Consider the following 23,644-nt stretch of genomic DNA (forward strand, 5'->3'; position numbering starts at 1 on the left):
TTTTTTTTTTTTTTTTTTTACATTCTAGGTTATATATCTTAATAATGAGGGATGTATGAGGTTTTCTTACATCAAATGGAAGGACCATAGTTTAAAAAAAAAACAAAAAAAGAGGCTTGAATGCTGGTTCATCTTCAGGAAGATCAGATTTAAAAAAGAGGATAGGGGCACCTGGGTGGCTCAGTCAGTTAAGCGTCAGACTTCAGCTCAGGTCGTGATCTCACTCTTGGTGAGTTTGAGCCCTGCTTCAGGGTCTGTGCTGACAGCTTGGGGGCTGGAACCTGCTTCAGATTCTGTGTCTCCCTCTCTCTGCCCCTCCCCTGCTCACACTCTGTCTCTCTCTATTCCCTCTCTCTCTCTCTCAAAAATGAGTAAACATTAAAAAATTCAAGAAAAGAGGATAAAAGGAATTTGAGAATTTAGAAATCCATTTTCTCAAAATCATTTGTGGCTTGATACTTTTTAGGAAGTATTATAACCAATCTAGAGCTTATGCTCTAGTTATTTCTACCTACTTGTATCAGTGAATGTGCTAGTAAGCATTTTCTCAACTTCATGACTTACTGATGGTATCTCCTTTAATGAACGTGTTCCTTTTCCTCCCACGTTTTATAGACTGCTGGCTGTCTTTCAGGGCTCAGTTGTGTGTCACCTCTTCTTTGAATAAATTAGAGCTTCCCCTCTCATTTTTTGGCTCTCCTACCTCTTTGTATAAGCTCATACCAAGCATTTGCAACACTGTCAGTTGTTCATGTGTTTCTTTTCTGTTAGGCTGTGAGGTACATAGTGACGACCCTCGTCTTGACTAACCCCTGTGCTCTACACACCTGGCACAGGGCAGGTCTGTCTAGGTGATTGAGCAAATGCTTTCAGCAGTAGCATATTCTGTTTGAGGATTTATTTTTATCTTAATTTTTTTTTAGTGTTTATTTTTGAGAGAGAGCGCCAGAGCCAGAGTGTGGACAGGGGAGGGGCAGAGAGAGAGGGAGACACAGAATTTGAAGCAGGCACGAGGCTCTGAGCTGTCAGCACAGAGCCTGATGCTGGGCTCAGACCTCGAATCATGAGATCATGACCTGAGCTGAAGTCTGACGTTTATTAACTGAGCCACCCAGGCGCCCTGTCTTTTTTTTCTTTTGGTATAAAATCTAGATAAAATTCTGGAAACATTAAAATTTGTATTAAGGGAATTATCGCTCCATAGAAAGTGTGTTTTGCCAGACTGTTTTGAAGAAATGTTATATGGAATCTGGTATAAAATGCCCTGAAAGGGGTGCCTGGGTGGCTCAGTTGGTTGGGCGTCCAACTTCGGCTCAGGTCACGATCTCGCGGTCCGTGAGTTCGAGCCCCACGTCGGGCTCTGGGCTGATGGCTCAGAGCCTGGAGCCTGCTAATGATTCTGTGTCTCCCTCTCTCTCTGCCCCTTCCCCGTTCATGCTCTGTCTCTGTCTCAAAAATAAATAAAACGTTAAAAAAAAAAAAAGCCCTGAAAGATTATTTTAGAAAAATAGCATAGAGTAATTAATACTCAGTAAGATGATGCTTTAGGGACACGTGTTTTCATTCTGCTCCTCTACCGTTTTCATCTTAATTTTGTTTTTAAGGGATGGCATACACGTAGCAGTGAAAATTGTAAAAAATGTAGGTCGATACCGTGAAGCAGCTCGTTCAGAAATCCAAGTATTGGAGCATTTAAATAGTACCGATCCCAATAGCGTCTTGTAAGTATAAACTTGAATTGTGATCCATCATCTTGCCTAAAATAATCAGAATTCTCTGAACTGACTCATTTTTATTTGCTCTGTTTTAGCCGATGTGTCCAGATGCTAGAGTGGTTTGATCATCATGGTCATGTTTGTATTGTGTTTGAACTGCTGGGACTTAGTACCTATGATTTCATTAAAGAAAATAGCTTTCTGCCATTTCAAATTGACCACATCAGGCAGATGGCATATCAGATCTGCCAGTCAATAAATTGTAAGTATACTTGATAAATTTTTAAACACCAGAAAATTAAAAGATTTTATTATACAAGCAACATGTCAAAACATTGTCACTAAAAATACACATTACAGGTAAAGATGAAATCCCTATATCCACTACTGATCCTTCTTATCCCCCCCAATACAGATGAAATATGTAGGTGAAACTAATGATTTCTTTTTGTTTTCTTGTAGTTTTGCATCATAATAAATTAACCCATACAGATTTGAAGCCTGAAAATATTTTATTTGTGAAGTCTGACTATGTAGTCAAATATAATTCTAAAATGGTAAGTTAAAGACTTGTTTTAATTTTGGTGGTGGTTTTTAAAATTAATTTAGCTTGGTGACCCTTCGATGAGTAATTTTGACTTCTAAGACTGGTTATAGCCTGATTTTTAACCTAAAAGGATCATCCTCCTTTACCTTTTGCCTGGAATTATGTTGAGAATCAAAAAGATGCTCATATGCAAGCCTTTTGAAATATGTAACGTTTTTTATGTCTTTACTGATCTTCATGTTGACTCAACTCTTTCTCTAGAAACGTGATGAACGCACTCTGAAAAACACAGATATCAAAGTTGTTGACTTTGGAAGTGCAACATACGATGATGAACATCATAGTACTTTGGTTTCTACACGGCATTACAGAGCTCCAGAGGTCATTTTGGGTCAGTAGACACTACTCTTCCTGATACTGTAATTAAAGATGAGGTTTTTTTTTCTCCATGCCTTTTACTTAGGGGATGGGTGTGATTTTCTTAGTGTACAGAAAATAGTTACTATCTTAAGAAAAATTGGACATTGCTATAAATATTCTTCCTGAGTGGGAAAAATGGGATACCATTTGTAAAGATATTCCAGGTGGTTATTTTTTAAACATGCTAATCTTACAAGATCCTGAAAGGGCAAGTTCTTTTGGCTAAGTACATCACAGCAATGTGATTTTTGAAGTGATGTGGGTACCTATTTTCATGTCACAAAAGCATGGTACTATAGAAATGCTAAAGGTCTGGTTGGCAGACATCTGAGTCAAGGGCCAGGCAGAGGTCAAGAAGAAAGAGGGGGCTAGTCTAAGAGGAGAGCTTCTTTGATAATCATTGACACCAGAAAGGTTAAAGAAGAAAGTGACTTAAGGTGCGGAGTTTGGAAGTAAGAGGGAACTCAGGGAGTGTGTATCTTATGTCTCAAGATGTCAGAGACTAGATCTTGTTTATGGAGTGGAGGAGAAGAGGTTGGGGGCTTGGAGAGAGTGGGAGAAGTTTAGATCAGATGCTCTTGAGAGATACATGGAATAGGCTTATTAGCCAAAAGTAAGGTCCAACTGAGTTTGCTAGTAGAAATTTTAAAGTCAGTTTCCAGTTTTCACATGTGCTGGTAGGAGTTGGTAATTCAGAATAAGAGTAGGAAAGCACACCAACAGTTTTTACCCACGGTGGAGGATTGGTAAAGGCGTAAGGAAATTGAGATTAGGCAGTGCTTGTCAGTAGTACTTTCCATGTGATGGAAACCTTCTATATCTGCATTGTCCAGTATGGTAGCCATTGGCCACATGTGGGCTTCTCTGTACTTGCAGTGTGGCCACTGTGATTGAGGAACTGAATTCTAAATTTTATGTTAATTTAAATGTTAGATGTAAAACAGCCTCATGTGGCCAGTGACTACAAAGTTAGCAAAAATTTCGAGCTTGTCTTTGAAATGAATGATGATACCATTTCTGCTTCATATGGTCTGAAAGGAGCTGTTGTGTTGCAATAGTTTAGGAAAGGAGTGTGGGAAAAGTTTGTGGACAGAGAGGCATTTTCAGAGCTTAAAAAGACATAACTTTGTGTGTTGTCAGTTTTTTAAGAGGTGGATTCCCCCCCCACATTTTAACATGGGGAGCACAACACAAAATAATTGGCATTTTTGCTTTGTTATTGGTGCATAAAATAGTCATACATCTTACTGACCTCCTAGATTGGATAAGATATAGTATTCTTAGTAGTGACAATAACACAGTTCCAAGTATGGCCAGGCTAGATAGATCGATCATATAAATTCAAAATTGGGGTTATTGGTTTTGAGGAAAAGAGGTTGGGAAAGGTCCTTTGTGTTTTTGTGGAGTGTTAATTCTGAGGATTAAGGCAGAATTAGGTTGGAGAGGAAGATGTAGTCATGCAGTTGGTCTCACGTGTCTGGTATTGTAGTAAAGACATGAAGCTGGGAGAGGTTGGTAGAAGTGAACGATGGGGCATTCCAAAGAGTATGAGGACCAACTTCTCAGAACAAGATGATTTAGAATGGTGTGTGGCAGAGGGTTACAGTCACCTAGGAAGAAGCTGGATAAGAATGGCTGGAGAAGATAGATGTTCATTTTAGGTCCAAGATCTATCAATTGCAGATTTTTTTTTTAATGTGTCACAGTAGGTGGACTCCTGCTCAGTTACCCATTTGTTGAAATGATAGGCACAGGCACTGTGAGGGTTAACTAAAATGACTTAAAAAAAAAAAGTGAATAAATAAAACAACCAAAATCATAGTCAAGGTTTTTGAACATTTTGTTTATTCCTTTTTCTTTAAATTCGTTTATGTTACTGAAAGTAATTAAAATGTCCTTTAAAGTAGGTTTTATTGGGCCACTTAGGTGACTGGCTCAGTCAATTAAGCATCTCAACTCTTGATTTCAGCTCAGGTCATGATCTCACAGTTCAAGGGATTTAGCCCCAAGTCAGGCTCCATGCTGACAGCACAGAGGCTGCTTGGGACTCTCTCTCCCTTTCTCTGCCCTGCATGTGCATATGTGTGTGCATCTCTGTCCCTCAGAGTAAATCAACTTAAAAAATGATAAAGTAGGTTTTATTTATACATTATTGTTTTACTAAGTACTTGATCTTTAAAATTTTGAAACATCTGTATGATTTACTCTTCTCCTTTCTAATTAAGTACCTTAAGACTAGGTATTTTATTTTTTCCTGAATAGTATTGCCATTGAGAATTGTGAAGGTGGAGGTATATATAATCATGTACAGACAGCCTGAAAAGTACATAGATAAGTAGATCTCTCTCTGTGAACTTTAAATAGCTCTATAATTCTTACAACATAACTGCTTATAATACCCATTTATAATCCTTAGTTTATCTAAAACCATGGTTTTTTGTTTTTTTGAGAGAGAGAACAGGAGAGGGGCAGAGGGAATCTTAAGCAGACTCCACGCCTAGCACGGAGCCCAAGGGAAGGGCATGAAATCATGATCCTTTTTTTTTTTTTTTTTTTTTTAAAGTTTGTGAGAGAGAGCAGAGCGCATGAGTGGGGCAGGGGCTGAGAGAAAGGGAGACAGAATCCCAAGCAGGCTCCATGCTGTCAGTGTAGAGCCCACTGTGGGGCTTAATCTCATGAAGCAAACCCTGAGATCATGACCTGAGCCAAAATCAGGAGTTGACGCTTGACCCACTCAACCACCCAGGCACCACCACCCCCTCCCCCGGTTCTTCTTGTTTTAATGCAAGAAGTAAACTCAGGCATTAAGTTGGTAAGTTGAGAAGTGGTTAGTAATTACATTCTGAGCTTGTCAACCTGTATTTGCTATAATAAAATGTAAAATTTCCTAGAACAATCATGAACTGCGAGCAACAATGCTCCCCATTGCACACAGATCAGAGAATATGGAGTATTTGCACAAATTGATAGTTATACTTGGAAAATATTTGCTAATCTCTCTCTTACTTTACATAAAATGCTCCCTCCCCCACAATAAACACTAATTTGATGTAAAGATATGGAGAATTGTGAGAGCATACCGAGTAACATTTTACGTGAAACTAAAATATAACCCTGGAGTTTACCATCTTATTTATTGTAAAGAGAGCATGCATAGAGGGAAGGGATATGGTATATTGGCAGTTAAAAATTGTTGCGTATAGAAGTGTTTTTGTTTTTACAGCTTTAGGTTGGTCTCAACCTTGTGATGTTTGGAGCATAGGGTGCATTCTTATTGAATATTACCTTGGTTTCACAGTCTTCCAGGTATGTATTTAGTAAATGCCATTCCATAATTAATTTTCAGTGTTAAGAGCATGTTAAAATTTTTGCCTGCGCTTTGAAAAGTTGCTGTAGTGTTAATATTTAAAACTTACATAAAATGGGGAGGCTGGGTGGCTCAGTTTGTTGAGCACCTCTTGATTTCGGCTCAGGTCATGATCCCAGGGTTGTGGGATTGAGCCCCGTGTTGGGCTCTGTGCTGTGTGTGGAACCTGCTTGGGATTCTCCCTCTCTTTCTCTTTCCCTCTGCCCCTGTCCTCCACTCATGTGCTCTCTGTCTCTCTCAAATAAAAAAACTCCCCGGAAAACCCTTATATGTGCAGAATGGTCATCCTCTAAAACCATAGTTGGATGAAATACTGCTCTTGGTGAGTGTTCATAATTCTGTTTTGCATGTGATTTGGAGTTTTTCTCACATGGTTCATATTGTCTTGTGTTCTCATTTTTTTATTGAGCTCCTGCATAAATTTGTATTAGCATTACTGTGGCCAGTGATAATTCAGTTCTGGTTGTGCTGACTACCACGGCCATGAGCAAGTCACTCCGTTTTATAAAATAATTCAGGGACAAGAAGTCATATTTTATTGTGACATCCTAGGCACATTTTAAGGCACTATGTGTTTAAAGTTGGGAAGACAACATCTCTGTCCTCCAGGTAGTCATGTAAGAGATAAATGTGGGAAAGCTTACAGTGTAATGTGTTATTTGCTATAATGGAACAATGTAGAAAGTGTAGTGGGAACCCAGGAAAGATGGAGGGTTAAATTTCTTCAGAGAAGGCGTCACCGAGAAAGTAAGGAGTTTAAGCCAGTTGCCAGAAGGATGGTTAGAGGTTTGTCAGAAAACTGGAGAGAGTGGGGGCCAGCTCAGGAAGATCTTGTACCCATAAGTGTGTAGATACACAAAAGAGCATTCTCTAGTCAGGGAACAGTAGTTAGTGCTGTCAGACTGTCTTGCATAAATGGGGAAGTGAGGTCAGGCAAGGACTGACTCATCATGGACTTGTTTGGATAGAAAGGTACTTGTTTCCTAGAAGTTCATGGTTTCCAGAATGTGGACTAATCCAAAGTGAAAATGATTTTGTAAGTTTGTCATTCTGGCCTTTATTTAGAGATTATTCCTCTAGCTTTTTTGTTTTGGGTACTGAAATGTCCTTTTCATGGAATGATGATGATAGTTGTTGATAGTTAATTTTCTAAAATTAAAGTCCTGATTTGGCAAAACAAAAAGTAGGAAGCCATATTTAAGTCTCTGCTTTTTTCCCTTGTAATTCTCCTTACAACTGACATCTAACAGTCTTGGAAGATCTAGGTTGTGCACCCACTGAAGAAGGGTTCTAATGTGGTCAAAGTGTTGTGATTTGTTGTAGGGGTCAAGGGTGCAGATTTGGTGGATTCTGGTTCCTGCTGTTGAGGTTGATTTGAAGTTGGGGGCCATGCAGGGTGGAGAGGAAGCTATGACAAGTAAGAGTCACTTAGGTGGTGGCTATTATAGAATGTGTGTTCACTGCTTGTTGGACCCCGTTGTCAGACTTCTCCTGTTTCTAATCCATTGATCCATAGAGACCCTATTAAAAGTACTCTGAGTTCATAGACAAGCTTGATACCTACAACCATAGTGACTACTCAGTTCTTGGAGGTGGCATCTGGTCTTGTAAGCTGAAGGTCAAGAAAAAGTTGAGTAGAGTGCGTGCATGATTTCTTCATTCTGACACACAAAATAGTTGCTTCACATAATCTGTGATTATAAATCACTCTCTGGTCATAAGTGCAGATTATTAACATTGGTTTGAGATAAAGTTTCTATTTGGAATTTCATCCTCCAAAATATTCTTCAACTAAGGAACTTCTTAAAAATGTGGAGCTAGCTCTTTGCTGCATCTACTGCAAGAATGAAAACGATTCTTGGCAGTCAGACCATCGACATTCCAGAAAATGTCAACATCACTATGAAGGGAGGCACTGTTACTGTGAACCGCTCCAGAGGAACCCAGTCATCTCCGTGTACTTTGTCTCCTGGGAAAGAAAAAGAAGAGGCTCTAGGTTGACAAAAATGGTGGGGAATTAGTGCAAGCAGAGTAGCCAGTTCTTTTTTGTCCATACAGAACATGGTCAAGGGTGTTACGCTGGGCTTCCATTAGAAGATGACGTCTGTGTATGCTCATTTCCCCATCATCGTTCTTCCTCAGGAGAGTGGTTTCTCTTGTTGAAATGCAGAATTTCTTGGGTGAAAAATACATCTGCAGGATTCAGATGAGGCCAGGTGTTGCTTGTTCAGTATCTCTCAGAAGCCCAGAAAGATGAGTTCTTGAAGGAAATGATATTGAACTTGTATCAAACTCAGCCGCTTTGATTCAGCTAGTTACAACAGTTAAAAACAAGGATATCAGAAAAGTTTGGAGTTGTATCTGAAAAAGGAACTGTTCAACAGACTTGTGAATAAGATCTAAGTTGTCCAGCTACAGAATAACAAGATGCTGGATGATTTTTCAACTTCTTTGTGATACGTATTTTTAAAAATTTATTTATTTTGAGATAGCATGAGTGGGATAGGGGCAGAGAGAAAGAGAGAGAAAAAACTCCAAGCTGCACTGCACTGACAGTGCAGAGCCCAGTGCAGGGCTCGAACTCATGACGCTTAACCTGAGCCGAAGTCGGATGCTTAACCAAGCCACCCAGGCACCCCTTATTTGTGATATTTTAAAGATGCAATAAAAGCTGTATTGGTTTGGAAAATAAAAAAATAAAAGTGTGGGGTTAATATTACTTAACTCCTGTCATGAATTAGGGCCTTAACATTTTGGAAGCAATGTGCTAGAAACAATAGGTTGATAGATTTTAAAAAGCCTCTGCTCTTCAGATTGAGGAGTTGGCAGATGATACTCTGTCTGATGCCTGCTTTTAAACAAAAAAGAATATGTGACACAGACCATTTGTAACCAGCCAGGTCTAAAATATTTACTGTTTGGACCTTAACAAAAGTTTGCCAACCTCTGATCTAGGAGCATACCGTTCCAGCTCTAAGCGTGCCAGTTTTCTCTCTTCCACTTGAGCCAAAACTCTGTTCCTATTATGATTGAAGATGAGTTTTGACTTAGATTCATAGCTACGTTTTCTCATTCATGAGCTATATGACCTTGGGCTAGTATCTTAACTCCTTTGAAACTCATGTTCCCACATACCGAGCTCAGGATTGTTGTGAGAATTATTACAACTGTATTTTTATTGTCCAGGAATAGTAAATGTTAACACGTGGATCTTCATTAGTGAATAAAGTCAATTTTGGGTCAGCAGCTGATTAAATGAGGAGACCATTTTTCTGGTACTGTTCCCTAGTCATTCTTCAGTAAACAGTGCAAGAAATGAAAACAAATAAGGAAATTGTTCAGTTTTCACATTAAATTACGTGTCTAATCCACTTGCTATGCAGAACTTACGTTGGATATCAGACTTTAGTTTTATTGGTTTATACCAGCTAATCTAGCTCATTCAGTATTGTTCCATCTTTGAAGTAAAGGGTGATATAAACTATGCAGCTCTCTAGTCCTTTTGTGTCAGCGCTGTTTTCTTATATTTTCCTTTATTGTGCAAGTAGGGGAAGGGAAAGTGCTAAATTTCTTTTTCCTTTGTGTTTTAGACTCATGATAGTAAAGAGCACCTGGCAATGATGGAACGAATATTAGGACCCATACCAACACACATGATTCAGAAAACAAGGTATGCTCTAAGATGAAAGCCCTTTCTTGGGAATGGGCAGTGGCCTGTATTCAAACTACAGAAAACCCAACTTTGTTGTTATTGCTTGTTCCAGGACTTCAGATTTTGAATTTTTTTTCGTCCATAAAGTCAAATTTTTAACAAGTAATGCAGTATTTACCTTGTGATCTAATAAACAAAGCATCTTTTTACACTCCAGTTAAACTTTGCAGAAGTGTTTTCCTAACTTGCTATAAACATAATAGAGTAGTAAAAAACAGCTTGATTTTTGGTGAGTTCTAGCAGTTTACGTTTGTATTCCATACTATTGCTAGCTAGCTATGTGTCTTTGCACAGGATGCTAGAGTGGTTGGCAAATAGCTTCACCCCATTCCAGACCTAGTGAAATCCACATTCACAGGAATGGATCCATAAGCTGTCATTGTTCCATGTGCGGTACATGAACCACTCAGGTGGGGCACGAGAGCCTCAGAGGGTACAAGATTAAAGAAGATGTTTTAGAAAATATGTCTGATCTAGTATGTCATTGCTGGAATTTAAAAAAATTGTATGCGTGTGTGTGTGTCTACATAGATAGATGTTCATGCTTCCAGCTGTTCCAGTGAGGTCAGAGTAAACGTGTGGCTCTTGTATTTTTACTGATCCAGACTTCTTTTTCTTGTAGAAAACGCAAGTATTTTCACCATAACCAGCTAGATTGGGATGAACATAGTTCTGCTGGTAGATATGTTAGGAGACGCTGCAAACCATTAAAGGTAAAAAGAAAACAAAAAGATTATAAAGGTTAAAAAAAAAAGTTTTTAAAAATTTTAAAATCTTTCTTCAACAAAAATATTTCTTTCCCCAGGAATTTATGCTTTCTCATGACGAAGAACATGAGAAACTGTTTGACCTGGTACGAAGAATGTTAGAATATGATCCAGTGAAAAGAATTACCTTGGATGAAGCCTTGCAGCATCCTTTCTTTGACTTATTAAAAAAGAAATGAAATGGAAATCAGGAAATCAGTGGTCTTACTATATACTTCTCTAGAAGAGATTACTTAAGACTGTGTCAGTCAACTCTAAACATTCTAATATTTTTGTAAACATTAAATTATTTTGTACAGTTAAGTGTAAATACTGTATGTTTTGTATCAATAGCATAATTACCTTGTTAAGCAAGTATGGTCTTGATAATGAATGAACTATACAAGTTAAATTTTTTTCTTTTTGAGATTAATTACCATTTTTAAAGACCTTTGGAATATTCTTTGTGTCCAGTGATAAACGTGATTGATCTTGTCTTTTGTACATGGAGGTCAACTCTTTGAAGTGATTTTTTTGAGTAAAAGGAAATCTTGACTACTTTATTCTTAATGAATATTCTTTATATACCTCAAATTCAGAACTTTTCTTAACTTTAAAGTTTTTTTCTGTAATTGTTGAACAGGTAATAAGTATTATTAACTCCCAATAGGCAGGTATTGGAAACCAAAACCCATAGGAAATGTTTACTGTTGGAATTTCATTAAATTTTAAGAATTGTGTTTTGTCTCCTTGGGTGATGTCATTGGTGAGAAGTAGAATTCATGAAAAGGCATCCAATTTGTCGATCATGACAGATTTTTTTTAATAAAAGCACATACTTCATTTAAGATTAAAGTCCCAACTGGACAGTCACATCAGAAATAGGAATTCTGATGCCTCTGAGGGTTAATTTTTTTTTTAAGTTTATTTTTGAGAGAGTGTGAGTGGGGGAGGGGCAGAGAGAGGGAGACACAGAATCCAAAGCAGGCTCCAGGCTCTGAGCTCTCAACACAGATCCCGATGCAGGGCTCAAACTCAAAAACCGTGAGATCATGACCTGAGCTGAAGTTGGTTGCTGAACTGACTGAGCCACCCAGGTGCCCCTGAGGATTAATTTTTAATACCAAATCGTGAGGAGTCTTGAAATTTTCTAGCATCAGTTTCCGTATTAAATGAAGTAACTTAAACTTCACTCAGCCTATGAGAATTAAGGTTATTAAGCAATTTATATTTGTGATAATCTTTACTGGAGCAAAAGAATGATGTGATTGGAAAACACTTAGGGAAGAAACCTCTGCAGAAATTTCCAGACCATAATTGGTTGGTTAACATGATAGTTTTTGTTTGCCTATAGGTGTTTTTTCTTACTGTTACCTGTTTTCACATTAGAAACTATAGGGTAGGGACACCTGAGTGGCTCAGTCTATTAAGGTTCTAACTTTGGTTCAGGTCATGATCTCATGGTTTGAGCCCTGCATGGGGCTTTCTGCTGTTGGCAGAGCCAGCTTTGGATCCTCTTTACCCTCTTCTCTCTGTTCCTCCCCAGTGTGTGCACTCGCGTGGATGCGCTCACTTTCTCTCTCTCTCTCTCTCTCTCTCAACATTAAAGAGGAGGAGGAAACTACATAAATGTTAATTTAATAAACAAAAACTGCCAGGTAGAAATATTTTTGGTTGTAGAATCCATAATTATTTAGATGCAAGGGTTTTTTTATCGAAAGTATTGTCATTTTATGTGCACTACACTAGAATTTAAGTAGTCTATATATTTTAAACATAGAACACATGGAATTTTTTCATATGACAAACCACGAAACCAGGCTGGGTTCCCTATATTATTCACAGGCAGCATTGGCCAATATAACAAGGTTTATGTTTCAGAATTTGACTAGAAATTTAAGAAAGCTGACATTTTACCATAGAATCACTGCATGAATTATGCTTTCGCTTCTGATGCAGTCCAAATATAGTAAATGTGCCCTCATAATAGTTGAACTATATTCTATGTGACAAGGTTTTTTTGTTTTCTCTCAAGTTTTTATTTAAATTCCAGTTAACATACAGTGTAATATTTGTTTCAAGTATAGAATTTTGACTCCACACTGAACAATACATAGTGCTCATCACAGTTGCAGTCCTTAGGCGAGCCTGAGTGGCTCAGTCAGTTAAGTGTCTAACTTTGGCTCGGGTCCCTATCTTGTAGTTCGTGAGTTCGAGCCCCGCATTGGGCTCTGTGCTGACAGCTGGGAGCCTGGAGCCGGCTTCAGATTCTGTGTCTCCCTCTCTCTCTGCCCCTTCCCCGCTCACACGTTCTCTCAAAAACATTTAACCAGCGCACTCCTTAATCCCCGTCACCTGTTCAACCCATCTCCCCCACTCACCTCCCCTCTGGTAATCCATCAGTTCTTAGTTAAGAGTCTTTCTTGGTTTTCCTCCCTTTTTTTTACCCGCTATGTTCATTTGGTTTCTTAAAATCCACATACGGTATTTATTTTGACTTATTTCATGTAGCATGATATTCTAGCTCCATCCATGTTGCAAATGGCAAGATTTCATTCTTTTTTATGGCTGAGTAATACTCTGTGTGTGTCTGTGTGTGTGTACACACCTTTTGTTTTTTGAGAGAGTGCATGCATGAGCAGGGAGAGGTGAAAGAGAGAGAATCCCTAACAGGCTCCATGCTGTCAACACAGTCCGATGGGCTCGATCGCACGAACCATGAGATCATGACCTGAGTGGAAATCAAGAATCAGACATTTAACTGAAGCACCCAAGCACCTCTTACATCTTTACCTATCATCTTTACCCATCACTTGATGGGCTCTTTTCCATAATTTGTCTATAGATAGTGCTGCTATAAACATCAGGGTGCATGTATCCCTTCAAATCCGTATTTTTGTATCTTTTGGTAGATACCTAGTTGTGCAATTGCTAGATCATGGGGTAGTTCTATTTTTAACTTATGAGGACCCTCCATCCTGTTCTCCAGAGTGGCTGCACCAGTTTGCATTCCCACCAGCAGTGTAAGAGGACTCCTTTGTCCATATCCTCACCAGCACCTGTTCCCTGAGTTGTTAATTTTAGTCATTCTGACAGGTGTGAGGTGCTCATTGTAGTTTTGATTTGTATTTCCCTGACAGTGATATTGAGCATCTTTTCATGTGTGTCTGTTGGCCATCTATATGTATGATGAGGATTTTTAAAGGAGCATTTGATGTAATGAAGAGGTTTTCCCTGACCCTAACAATGTTGCTATGGAGGTTAAGGTGTCTGCCATCCTTGATTTTCCCTTCTATTTCTATTCTACCAGTGCTGCCATATTACTAAGCCTCTGGCCTATTCCTTACAAGTGCTTCAATTCCCAAATCAGTGTTTGCTTTCTTCATCAGAAATTAACTTTCTCTGAGTAGCTGAACTTAAGATGTAAGAACAAAAAAAAATCCATGCTATTTTTAAGAAGTTAATGATTGCTAACCCACATTCTCTTCTCAAAAGTATTTACATTCTTCACAGAGTGTTTGCTAATTCCTAGGTAAAATTTCTAGAATTTTGGAAATTAGAGTGAAATTTCACTAAATATAGAAGAAATGTGTTAGTAGTTAAGGTGGTACCTCTGGGATCATTATGTATCTATTGCCAACCTTCCCTTCTGTGAGCTCTGAGGTTCTTAGGGATTTATTTATATTTAGCCTTGTGCTTCTGAACTGATTTCCTTTCTAAGTTTGTTTATATTGAGAGCTTGAGCGCACACGATTGCGGGAGGGGCAGAGAGAGGGACAGAGAATCCCAAGCAGGCTCCGTACTGTCAGCACAGAGCCTGACATGGGACTTGAACTCATGAACTGTGAGATACGACCTGAGCCAAAATCAAGAGTCGGATGCCCAACGGCCTGAGCCACCCAGGCCCCCCTGAACTCATTTTCTGAAAGCACCAGATTTTTACCTGATAGTGCCCAGAGCTTCAGCACTGATGGAAAAGTTTAGAATGGCCAATGAATATATATGGGTCATTTGCAATTAGGTGTTTTTCATAATAATTTGATGCTTCATAGTTTACTGTTTCTAAAACAATTGAAGCTATTTGTTTTTTAAAAACTTTTAGGGGCACCTGTGTGGTATGGTTGGTTAAGCGTCTGACTCTTCATCCTGGCTTAGGTCATGACTTCATGGTTCGTGAGATTGAGCCCCAAGTGGGTCTTCATGCTGACAGTGTGGAGCCTGCTTGGGATTCTCCCCCCTCCCCTCTCTGCCCCTCACTCCCCACTCAATATAAATATCTTAAAAATTTCTTTAATTAAGGCATAATTGACATTTTAGTTTTAGGTGTACAGTATATGTATATATTGCAAAGTCTAGTTAACATCCATTACCACACAGTTAAAATTTTTTCTTATGATGAGAACTTTAAAAGAAAATTGTTTTTAACATTTTTATTTATTTATTTTATTTTTATTTTATTTTTTTGAGTGCCAGATTCTCAACTGGTTTATTTTTTTTTTATTTATATATGAAATTTATTGTCAGATTGGTTTCCATACAACACCCAGTGCTCATCCCAAAAGGTGCCCTCCTCAATACCCATCACCCACCCTCTCCTCCCTCCCACCCCCCATCAACCCTCAGTTTGCTCTCAGTTCTCAACAGTCTCTTATGCTTTGGCTCTCTCCCACTCTAACCTCTTTTTTTTTTTTTCCTTCCCCTCCCCCATGGGTTCCTGTTAAGTTTCTCAGGATCCACATAAGAGTGAAACCATATGGTATCTGTCTTTCTCTGTATGGCTTATTTCACTTAGCATCACACTCTCCAGTTCCATCCACGTTGCTACAAAAGGCCATATTTCATTCTTTCTCATTGCCACGTAGTATTCCATTGTGTATATAAACCACAATTTCTTTATCCATTCATCAGTTGATGGACATTTAGGCTCTTTCCATAATTTGGCTATTGTTGAGAGTGCTGCTATGAACATTGGGGTACAAGTGCCCCTATGCATCAGTACTCCTGTGTCCCTTGGATAAATTCCTAGCAGTGCTATTGCTGGGTCATAGGGTAGGTCTATTTTTAATTTTCTGAGGAACCTCCACACTGCTTTCCAGAGTGGCTGCACCAATTTGCATTCCCACCAACAGTGCAAGAGGGTTCCCGTTTCTCCACATCCTCTCCAGCATCTATAGTCTCCTGATTTGTTCATTTTGGCCACTCTGACTGGCGTGAGGTGATACCTGAGTGTGGTTTTGATTTGTATTTCCCTGATAAGGAGCGACGCTGAACATCTTTTCATGTGCCTGTTGGCCATCCGGATGTCTTCTTTAGAGAAGTGTCTATTCATGTTTTCTGCCCATTTCTTCACTGGGTTATTTGCTTTTCGGGTGTGGAGTTTGGTGAGCTCTTTATAGATTTTGGATACTAGCCCTTTGTCCGATATGTCATTTGCAAATATCTTTTCCCATTCCGTTGGTTGCCTTTTAGTTTTGTTGGTTGTTTCCTTTGCTGTGCAGAAGCTTTTTATCTTCATAAGGTCCCAGTAATTCACTTTTGCTTTTAATTCCCTTGCCTTTGGGGATGTGTCGAGTAACAGATTGCTACGGCTGAGGTCAGAGAGGTCTTATCCTGCTTTCTCCTCTTGGTTTTGATGGTTTCCTGTCTCACATTCAGGTCCTTTATCCATTTTGAGTTTATTTTTGTGAATGGTGTGAGAGAGTGGTCTAGTTTCAACCTTCTGCATGTTGCTGTCCAGTTCTCCCAGCACCATTTGTTAAAGAGACTGTCTTTTTTCCATTGGATGTTCTTTCCTGCTTTGTCAAAGATGAGTTGGCCATACGTTTGTGGGTCTAGTTCTGGGGTTTCTATTCTATTCCATTGGTCTATGTGTCTGTTTTTGTGCCATTAACATTTTTATTTTTGAGAGACAGAATGCAAGCGGGGGAGGGGCAGAGAGAGAGGGAGACACAGAATCTGAAGCAGGTTCCAGGCTCTGAGTTGTCAGCACAGAACTCAACGTGGGGCTCGAACCCACCAACTGTGAGATCATGACCTGAGCTGAAGTTGGATGCCTAAGCGACTGAACCACCCAGGTGCCCCTGTGATGAGAACTTTTAAGATCTACTCTTTTAGCAACTTTCAAATATGCAATACAGTATTATTAACCATAGTCCTCATGTTGTACACCATGTCACCATGACATAAGTAGAAGTTGTACCTTTTGACCCCTTTCACAACCATTTTGCCCACCCCCTGGCATCCCCTCCCCCTATCTTGTGACTACCATGAATCTATGAGTTTGTTTTGGGGGGATTTTCATTTGGTTTTTTAAATGCTTATGTATTTTGAGAGAGCAGGCACACTAGCAGGGAAAGGGTGGAGAGAAAGAGAATCTGAAGCAGGTCCTCAGTGAGGATCCCAACTAGAAGCTTGATCCCACGACCCTCAGATCCTGACCTGAGCCAAAATCAAGAGTCAGATGCTCAACTGACTGAGCCACCCTGGAGCCCCTGGCTTTTTTGTTTTTGTTTTTTTCTTTTCATGGTGGTTTTTATTTTAGATCCCACTTATAAGGGAGATCATATAGTATTTGTTTTTCTCTATCTGGTTTCTTAGCATAATGCCTCAAGTTCCAACCGTGTTTTGTGTGTCATCTCAAAATGACTTTCAGTGGCTGATAAAGCGTGTGCATGCATGTATCATGTTTTCTTTATCCAGTTAGGTTGTTTTCATATCTTGCCTTTTGTAAATAATGCTGCAGTGAACATGGGGGTGCATGTACCTTTTCAGTTAGTGTTTTCTTTTTCTTTGGGTGAATAGCTCAGAAGTGGAATTGCTGGGTCAGATGGTAGTTCTGTTTTAATTATTTGAGGAGCCTCCATACCGTTGTCTGTAGTGGCTGTACCGACTTACGTTCTCAACAACAGTGCACGAGTATTCTCTCTTCTCCACTTCCTCGCCAACACTTCTTTCTTGTTTTTGATAATAGTCATTCTAACAGATGTGAGGTGATATTTGCTTTTGATTTGCATTTCCTTGATGACTAGTGATGTTGAACATCTTTTCAGGTGTCTGTTGGCCATCTGTATGTCTTCTTGGGGAAGACCTACAAGCTAAAGTTTTGTTTGGTTGGTTAATTGGTGTTGTTTCAGGTCCTGTGCCCATTTTTAAATCAGATTGTTTCTTTTCCTTTGAGTGGTAAGAGTTCTTCATATATTGGATATTAACCCTCATCCACTATATGGTTTGCAAATATTTTCTCCCATTCAATAGGCTGCCTTTATATTTTGTTGGTGGTTTTTTTTTGCTGTGTAAAAGCTTTTTTGTATGATGTAGTCCCACTTGTTTACTGGTTTTGTTAGGAAAAAACCCAAAAAGTCACTGCCAAGACTGATTGTCAAGGACCACCTGTGTTTACTTCTGGGCGTTTTATGGGTTCAGTTCTTACATTCTAATCTAGTCCATTTTGAAAACTTGATTTTTATGAGGCATTCTGAAAAGTGCAGCTAAATAGGTTATTTGCAGTGTTTTCTGCTGCTTATTTGTCAGGTATTCATCAAAATTTTCGGGGTAGATGAATAAAATTGACTCCTGCTGTTACTCATTTGGCAGCAGATTACCCTATGAAATTTAGTAGTTCACGAAATTGAAAACCAGGGATGCCTGGGTGGCTCAGTCGGGTGAGTGACTTTTGATTTCAGTGTATGTCACGATCCCAGGGTTGTGGGATTGAGCCCTACATTGGGCTCCCCATGCAGCGTGGAACCTGCTTGGGATTCTGTCTCCCTCCCCCACTGTCCCTCTCCCCCACTCACGTGCACACACACACACTCTCTCTCTCTCTAAAAAAAAAAAAAAAAAAAGTTTTTTTAAAAATTTTTAATGTTTATTTATTTTTGAGAGACACAGAGTGTGAGCGGGGCAGGGGCAGAGAGAAAGGGAGACAGAATCCAGAGCAGACTCCAGGCTCTGAGCAAGCTGTCAGCACAGAGCCTGACACGGGGCTCGAATTCACAAACTATGAGATCACGACCTGAGCTGAAGTTGGACGTGGTTGAACTGAACCACCCAGGCGCCCCTAAAACAAAAATAAATATAATTTGAAATCTATTCCTCTGAGTAATCTTGAAGAGCTAGATGCTAAACAAATTGGAAGTGATTTAGCCAAGTCTTTTCAATTGTGTCTACATTGTGACTTAAACTCGGATTTCCTAGATTCCAGAATTGTGCTTAAAGCACACTTCATTGAATCAAGAACCATCGGTTTGATTCTTGTTCACAGCTCTACTGTGAAATGACTTGGGATGAAATGGAAAGTAATAGTCAATAGGAAGTTTTATTATTTGGGTTCCATTTATTCATATTTCTTCAGTAGTTGGTATATAGCTTCAACCACCACATAGTTCAACGGTATGGTCATTTGAAAACATTTTGTTTTGGGGCTCCTGGATGGTTTAGTTGGTTAAGTATCCAACTTCCGTTCAGGCCATGGTCTCGCGGTTCATGAGTTTCAGCCCCACGCAGGGCTCTGTGATGACACCTCGGAGCCTGGAGCCTTCTTCAGATTCTGTTTGTGCCTCTCTGCCCCTTCCCAATTCTCACTCTCTCAAAAATAAACATTAAAAAATTTTTTCTAAAATAAACATTAAAAATTGTTTTTAATTAAAAAAACATGTTTTAAGTAGATAGGCACACACAAATATTTAAAGCTTATCTTGACATGAATGAGTGAATGAATGAAGACACACTGTCAGGTGGACTGAGTTTAAATCCTTTCCAATTTGAAGTTTGTGATTCCCACAAAACTGGTGCAAACAAAATATTTTAATTTTTTTTTATGTTTTATTTTTTATATTTGAGAGAGAGACAGAACAAGTAGGGGAGGGGCAGAGAGACAGAGGCAGAATCTGAAGCAGGCTCCAGGCTCTAAGCTGTCAGCACAGAGCCCGATGCGGGGCTCAAACTCCCGAACCGTGAGATCATGACCTGAGCTGAAGTCGGACACTCAACCGACTGAGCCACCCAGGTGCCCCACAAACAAAATATTTTAAATGTAAACATCCAGTGCAGCTTAACAAGTTACATTTTCTTTTTTTTTTTTAATTTTTTAATGTTTATTTTTTAGAGAGAGTACACACACACGAAAGGAGGGAGGGAGAGGCAGAGAGACATAGAGACACAGAATCTGAAGCAGGCTCCGGGCTCTGAACTGTCAGCACAGAGCCAGATCTGGGGCTCGAACTTAGGCACCATGAGATCATGACCTGAGCCAAAGTCGGATGCTTAACTGACTGAGCCACTGAGACACCCCAACAGGCTACATTTTCAAATACTATGGTCAGAAGGATTCATTACAAATAATAGTATCAACAGTGGTATCAGTAATTGTTGGCTTAGTAGACTGAATGTTTGCAAATAAATAGGTCGAAACAATTTTAATTCTTAAAAGAGTTGATCATTTTACCTTTTTTTTAAAGTTCATTTATTTTTTAGAGTGTGCATGGAGGAGAGGCAGAGAGAAAGAATCCCAAGCCCTGATCATTTTACCAATTTTAAGAGGTTGCTGTCTGCAGCTAAATCCTTAAGCTAAAGCTTTGCTTGGTTAGCTAATTGGTTTTTCTTTCTTTCTTTCTTTCTTTCTTTCTTTCTTTCTTTCTTTCTTTTTTTGATAGAGGGAATGTAAAGTGAAAGACTGGTTAGTTTGGGGGCACCTGTGTGGCTCAGTCAATCCAGCCTTTTGGGATATAGGTAATAAGAATACACTTAATTTGAGTCATTTAGGGAAGCTGGCTAGCTCTATATTGATAATTTAAAAAAAATTTTTTTAGAGAAAGTGTGTGCAAGCAGGAGAAGGGCAGAGAGAGAGGTGGAGAGAGAGAATCTTAAGCAGGCTCCATGCTCAGCACAGAGCCTGATGTGGCTTGATCCCACAGCCCTGGGATCATGACCTGAGCTGAAATGAGTCGGAGGCTCAACCAACTGAGCCACCCAGGTGACCCTACATTCGTAATTTTTAAAAATATAATGCAAAAGTATAATAGAATAATGAACTTCTAAGTGCATACAGCCCAGCTTCAAAAATTAAAAACATTTTTGGGGCACCCGGGTGGCTCAGTTGCTTGAGCCTTTGACTTTGGCTCAGGTCATGATCTTGAGGTTTATGAGTTCAAGACCACATCAGGCTCACTGCTGTCAGGGTGGAGCCTGCTTCAGATCCTCTGTCCCACTCTCTGCCTTTCCCCTGCTTGTGCTCTCTCAAAAATAAATAAAACATTCTGCAAATTTTGTTTTGTCTCTTCCTCAACCTATTTCTTGTTGTGTTTAAATACAAATGCCAGATACCATATCATTTCACCCATGATATTTCTGTATACCTTTTAACAGATGAGTTTTAAAAAATGTAATCCATTGTCATACCTAACCAAATAATTCCTTACCTGATATTGAGTCTATATTTAAGGTTCATCTTTAAAAAAAAAGTCATTTGGGGCGCCTGGGTGGCGCAGTCGGTTAAGTGTCCGACTTCAGCCAGGTCACGATCTCGCGGTCCGTGAGTTCGAGCCCCGCGTCAGGCTCTGGGCTGATGGCTTGGAGCCTGGAGCCTGTTTCCGATTCTGTGTCTCCCTCTCTCTCTGCCCCTTGCCCGTTCATGCTCTGTCTCTCTCTGTCCCAAAAATAAATAAACGTTGAAAAAAAAAATTAAAAAAAAATTTAAAAAAAGTCATTTTATAGTTGATTGGTTTGAATCAGGACCCAGTCAGGGTCCACACATTACTAATATGTCTCAGGTCTCTCAGAATCACAAGATGTATCTTTTGCCCCCCACATTCTGTTTCTTTGCTAATGAAACTGGGTCATTTGTCTTAAAAGAATTTCCCATATTCAATATTTCACCATTGGAGTCCATTTCTCTAGTTCTCACTGATCCTGTAAACTGATGGTTGATGAAGGGAAAATTTTTAAATAGAATTCCTTCTAGTAAACACAGAAGTTTTACTAGAAATACAGAATGAAATACAAAATGTTAGAAAGACATTATGTTGTAACTCTTAATGAAATAATGGATCCAGGGGTGCCTGGGTGGCTCCATTGGTTAAGTGTCCGACTTCGGCTCAGGTCATGATCTCACGTGGGCTCATGCCCCACCTCAGGCTCTGTGCTGACAGCTGAGTCTGGAGCCTGCTTCAGATTCTGTGTCTCCCTCTCTCTCTGCCCCTGCCCTGTCATGTTCTGTCTCTGTCTCTCAACAATAAATAAATGTTAAAAAAAAAATTTTTTTTTTTAAAACATCTAGCAGATTACCTGGCATTTAGTGGTCCCTCTAATAAATAGCAGTTATTTTGTTTTCCATAAATGTTTTAACCCAGATGCCACCCACCACATTTTTTAAAAATTTAACAAGGGGCGCCTGCCTGGGTGGCTCAGTCGGTTGGGCCTCTGACTTAAGCTGAGGTCATGATCTTGCGGTCTGTGAGTTCGATCCCCATGTCGGGATCTGTGCTGACATCTCAGATCCTGGAGCCTGCTTAGGATTCTGTGTCTCCCTGTCTCTGCCCCTCCCCTGCTCATGTCTCTGTCTCTGTCTCTGTCTCTGCCTCTCTGTCTCGCAAAAGCAAATAAACATTTTTTTAAAAATTAAAAAAAATTTTTTTAACAATGTTAATTGTTCCTCTTTATGGCACCAGAAAGTACTAAGCTACGAAGAATTCTATTTTTGACCCCCTAAAATTGTAGCTTTTATTGTGACATTTCACTGAAATGTCACGGGGAATAGAATTTTCAAAGAAATTTTGTTTGGTTTACCAGTCAAGAATGTCTACTGTTCAGATACATTTTCTTAGATTCACTCCTTTCCTGGTTTTAGTTTGGTTTTAATTATTGCAATTTGGGGGGAAATCATACATAATTAAAAGACCAAGACATAGATTTAATTATGAAGATTTGAAACCGCCTTAAATATCTGTTGAGATAAGCCTCTCATAGGCTTAGTTCTTTCAGATACTGTTAGCAGCAGTTACATGTAATGAGATGAACTAAAGATAAGTTGTAGATTTTGGGCAATTCCCATGCTCCCCCTCCACCCCACCCTGTGACTTAAAATGTTTCCCATTAGAAATATAAATGAAAAAATTACTGGGGTGCCTGGGTGGCTCAGTCAGTTAAGCATCTGACTTCGGCTCAGGTCATGGTCTCCCAGTTCAGGAGTTGGAGCCCCACATTGGGCTCTGTGCTGACAGCTCAGAGCCTGGAGCCCGCTTTGGATTCTGTGTCTCCCTCTCTCTCTCTCTCTCTCTCTCTCTCTCGGCCCCTCCCCGACTCACACTCTGTCTCTTTCTCTCAGGAAATGAATAAACATGATAAAAGAAAAAAAGAAATATAAATGAAAATTACTTTTTTTTTTTAACTTAAAAAATCCCATGCTTTTAAAAAGCTGCCGGATTTTCTCTTAATTAAAGACAACATGGGCAGATATAATTTTGAATAAATGACAAGAACAGGCCTAAATGACATTTACAGTATGCCATCAGAAGAGGAATTTAATTTTAAAAGATCTTACTATTTCTTTTTTATATTTTTATTTTTTAAACTTTTTAATGATTTTTTATTTTTGAGAGAGAGAGAATGAGCAGGGGAGGCAGAGAGAGAGGGAAGACACAGAATCCGAAGCAGGTTCCAGGCTCTGAGCTGTCAGCACAGAGCCTGATACGGGACTCCAACCCACGAACCATGAGATCATGACTTGAGCTGAACTTGGACACTTAACTGATTGAGCCACCCAGGTGCCCCTCACACTGCCTTTTCTATGCAACAATTTCTTCAGGTCATTGAAGCTTAGCCCTTTAAGCCTCATAGCTTAATTTAAATCATTTTCACTGATAATTAAAAAATATGAGTAAGTACCTTTGCCTTCTTAAACAACATTTTGAACATATGTGAATGTTTTCAGTGTTAACATTACTTATGATCTTCTGCAGTGGTCATCAACCCTATCTGACCCAAATAATTCCTTTTTGATTTTTGACTTACTATTTTTTATATAAAATTTTTTATTATTTATTTTTGAGAGAGAGGCAGCCTGTGAGCAGAGGAGGGGCAGAGGGAGAGGGAAACACAGAATCTGAAGCAGGCTCCGGGCTCTGAGTTGTCAGCACAGAG

General features: G+C 39.3%; 1 protein-coding gene and 1 long non-coding RNA gene across 4 annotated transcripts in view; both read left to right on the top strand.

The window, feature by feature from the left end:
• Positions 1–11,246, top strand: part of CLK4 (CDC like kinase 4) — a 29,613-nt gene extending 18,367 nt beyond the window's left edge. For 2 of the 3 annotated variants that reach the window (XM_040444242.1, XM_040444241.1), the window contains exons 6-13: positions 1,605–1,721; positions 1,811–1,977; positions 2,178–2,272; positions 2,524–2,653; positions 5,906–5,988; positions 9,640–9,719; positions 10,384–10,474; positions 10,567–11,246. In XM_040444242.1, the coding sequence (XP_040300176.1) occupies positions 1,605–1,721; positions 1,811–1,977; positions 2,178–2,272; positions 2,524–2,653; positions 5,906–5,988; positions 9,640–9,719; positions 10,384–10,474; positions 10,567–10,707 (904 nt within the window). In that variant the 3' untranslated portion in view covers positions 10,708–11,246. Of the gene's footprint in view, positions 1–1,604; positions 1,722–1,810; positions 1,978–2,177; positions 2,273–2,523; positions 2,654–5,905; positions 5,989–9,639; positions 9,720–10,383; positions 10,475–10,566 lie in introns of those variants that run through there. The other variant, XR_005781219.1, reaches the window with a different exon arrangement.
• A 9,462-nt stretch (positions 11,247–20,708) lies between these two features.
• Positions 20,709–21,523, top strand: LOC121010858 (uncharacterized). Its single transcript, XR_005781389.1, has 2 exons — positions 20,709–20,967; positions 21,210–21,523. It is a non-coding gene; the product is annotated as an uncharacterized LOC121010858 (long non-coding RNA).
• The last annotated feature ends 2,121 nt before the right edge of the window (positions 21,524–23,644 follow it).

This window comes from Herpailurus yagouaroundi, unplaced genomic scaffold, assembly GCF_014898765.1.
Source record: "Herpailurus yagouaroundi ecotype Mexico unplaced genomic scaffold, PumYag 192, whole genome shotgun sequence".
NCBI lineage: Eukaryota > Metazoa > Chordata > Mammalia > Carnivora > Felidae > Herpailurus > Herpailurus yagouaroundi.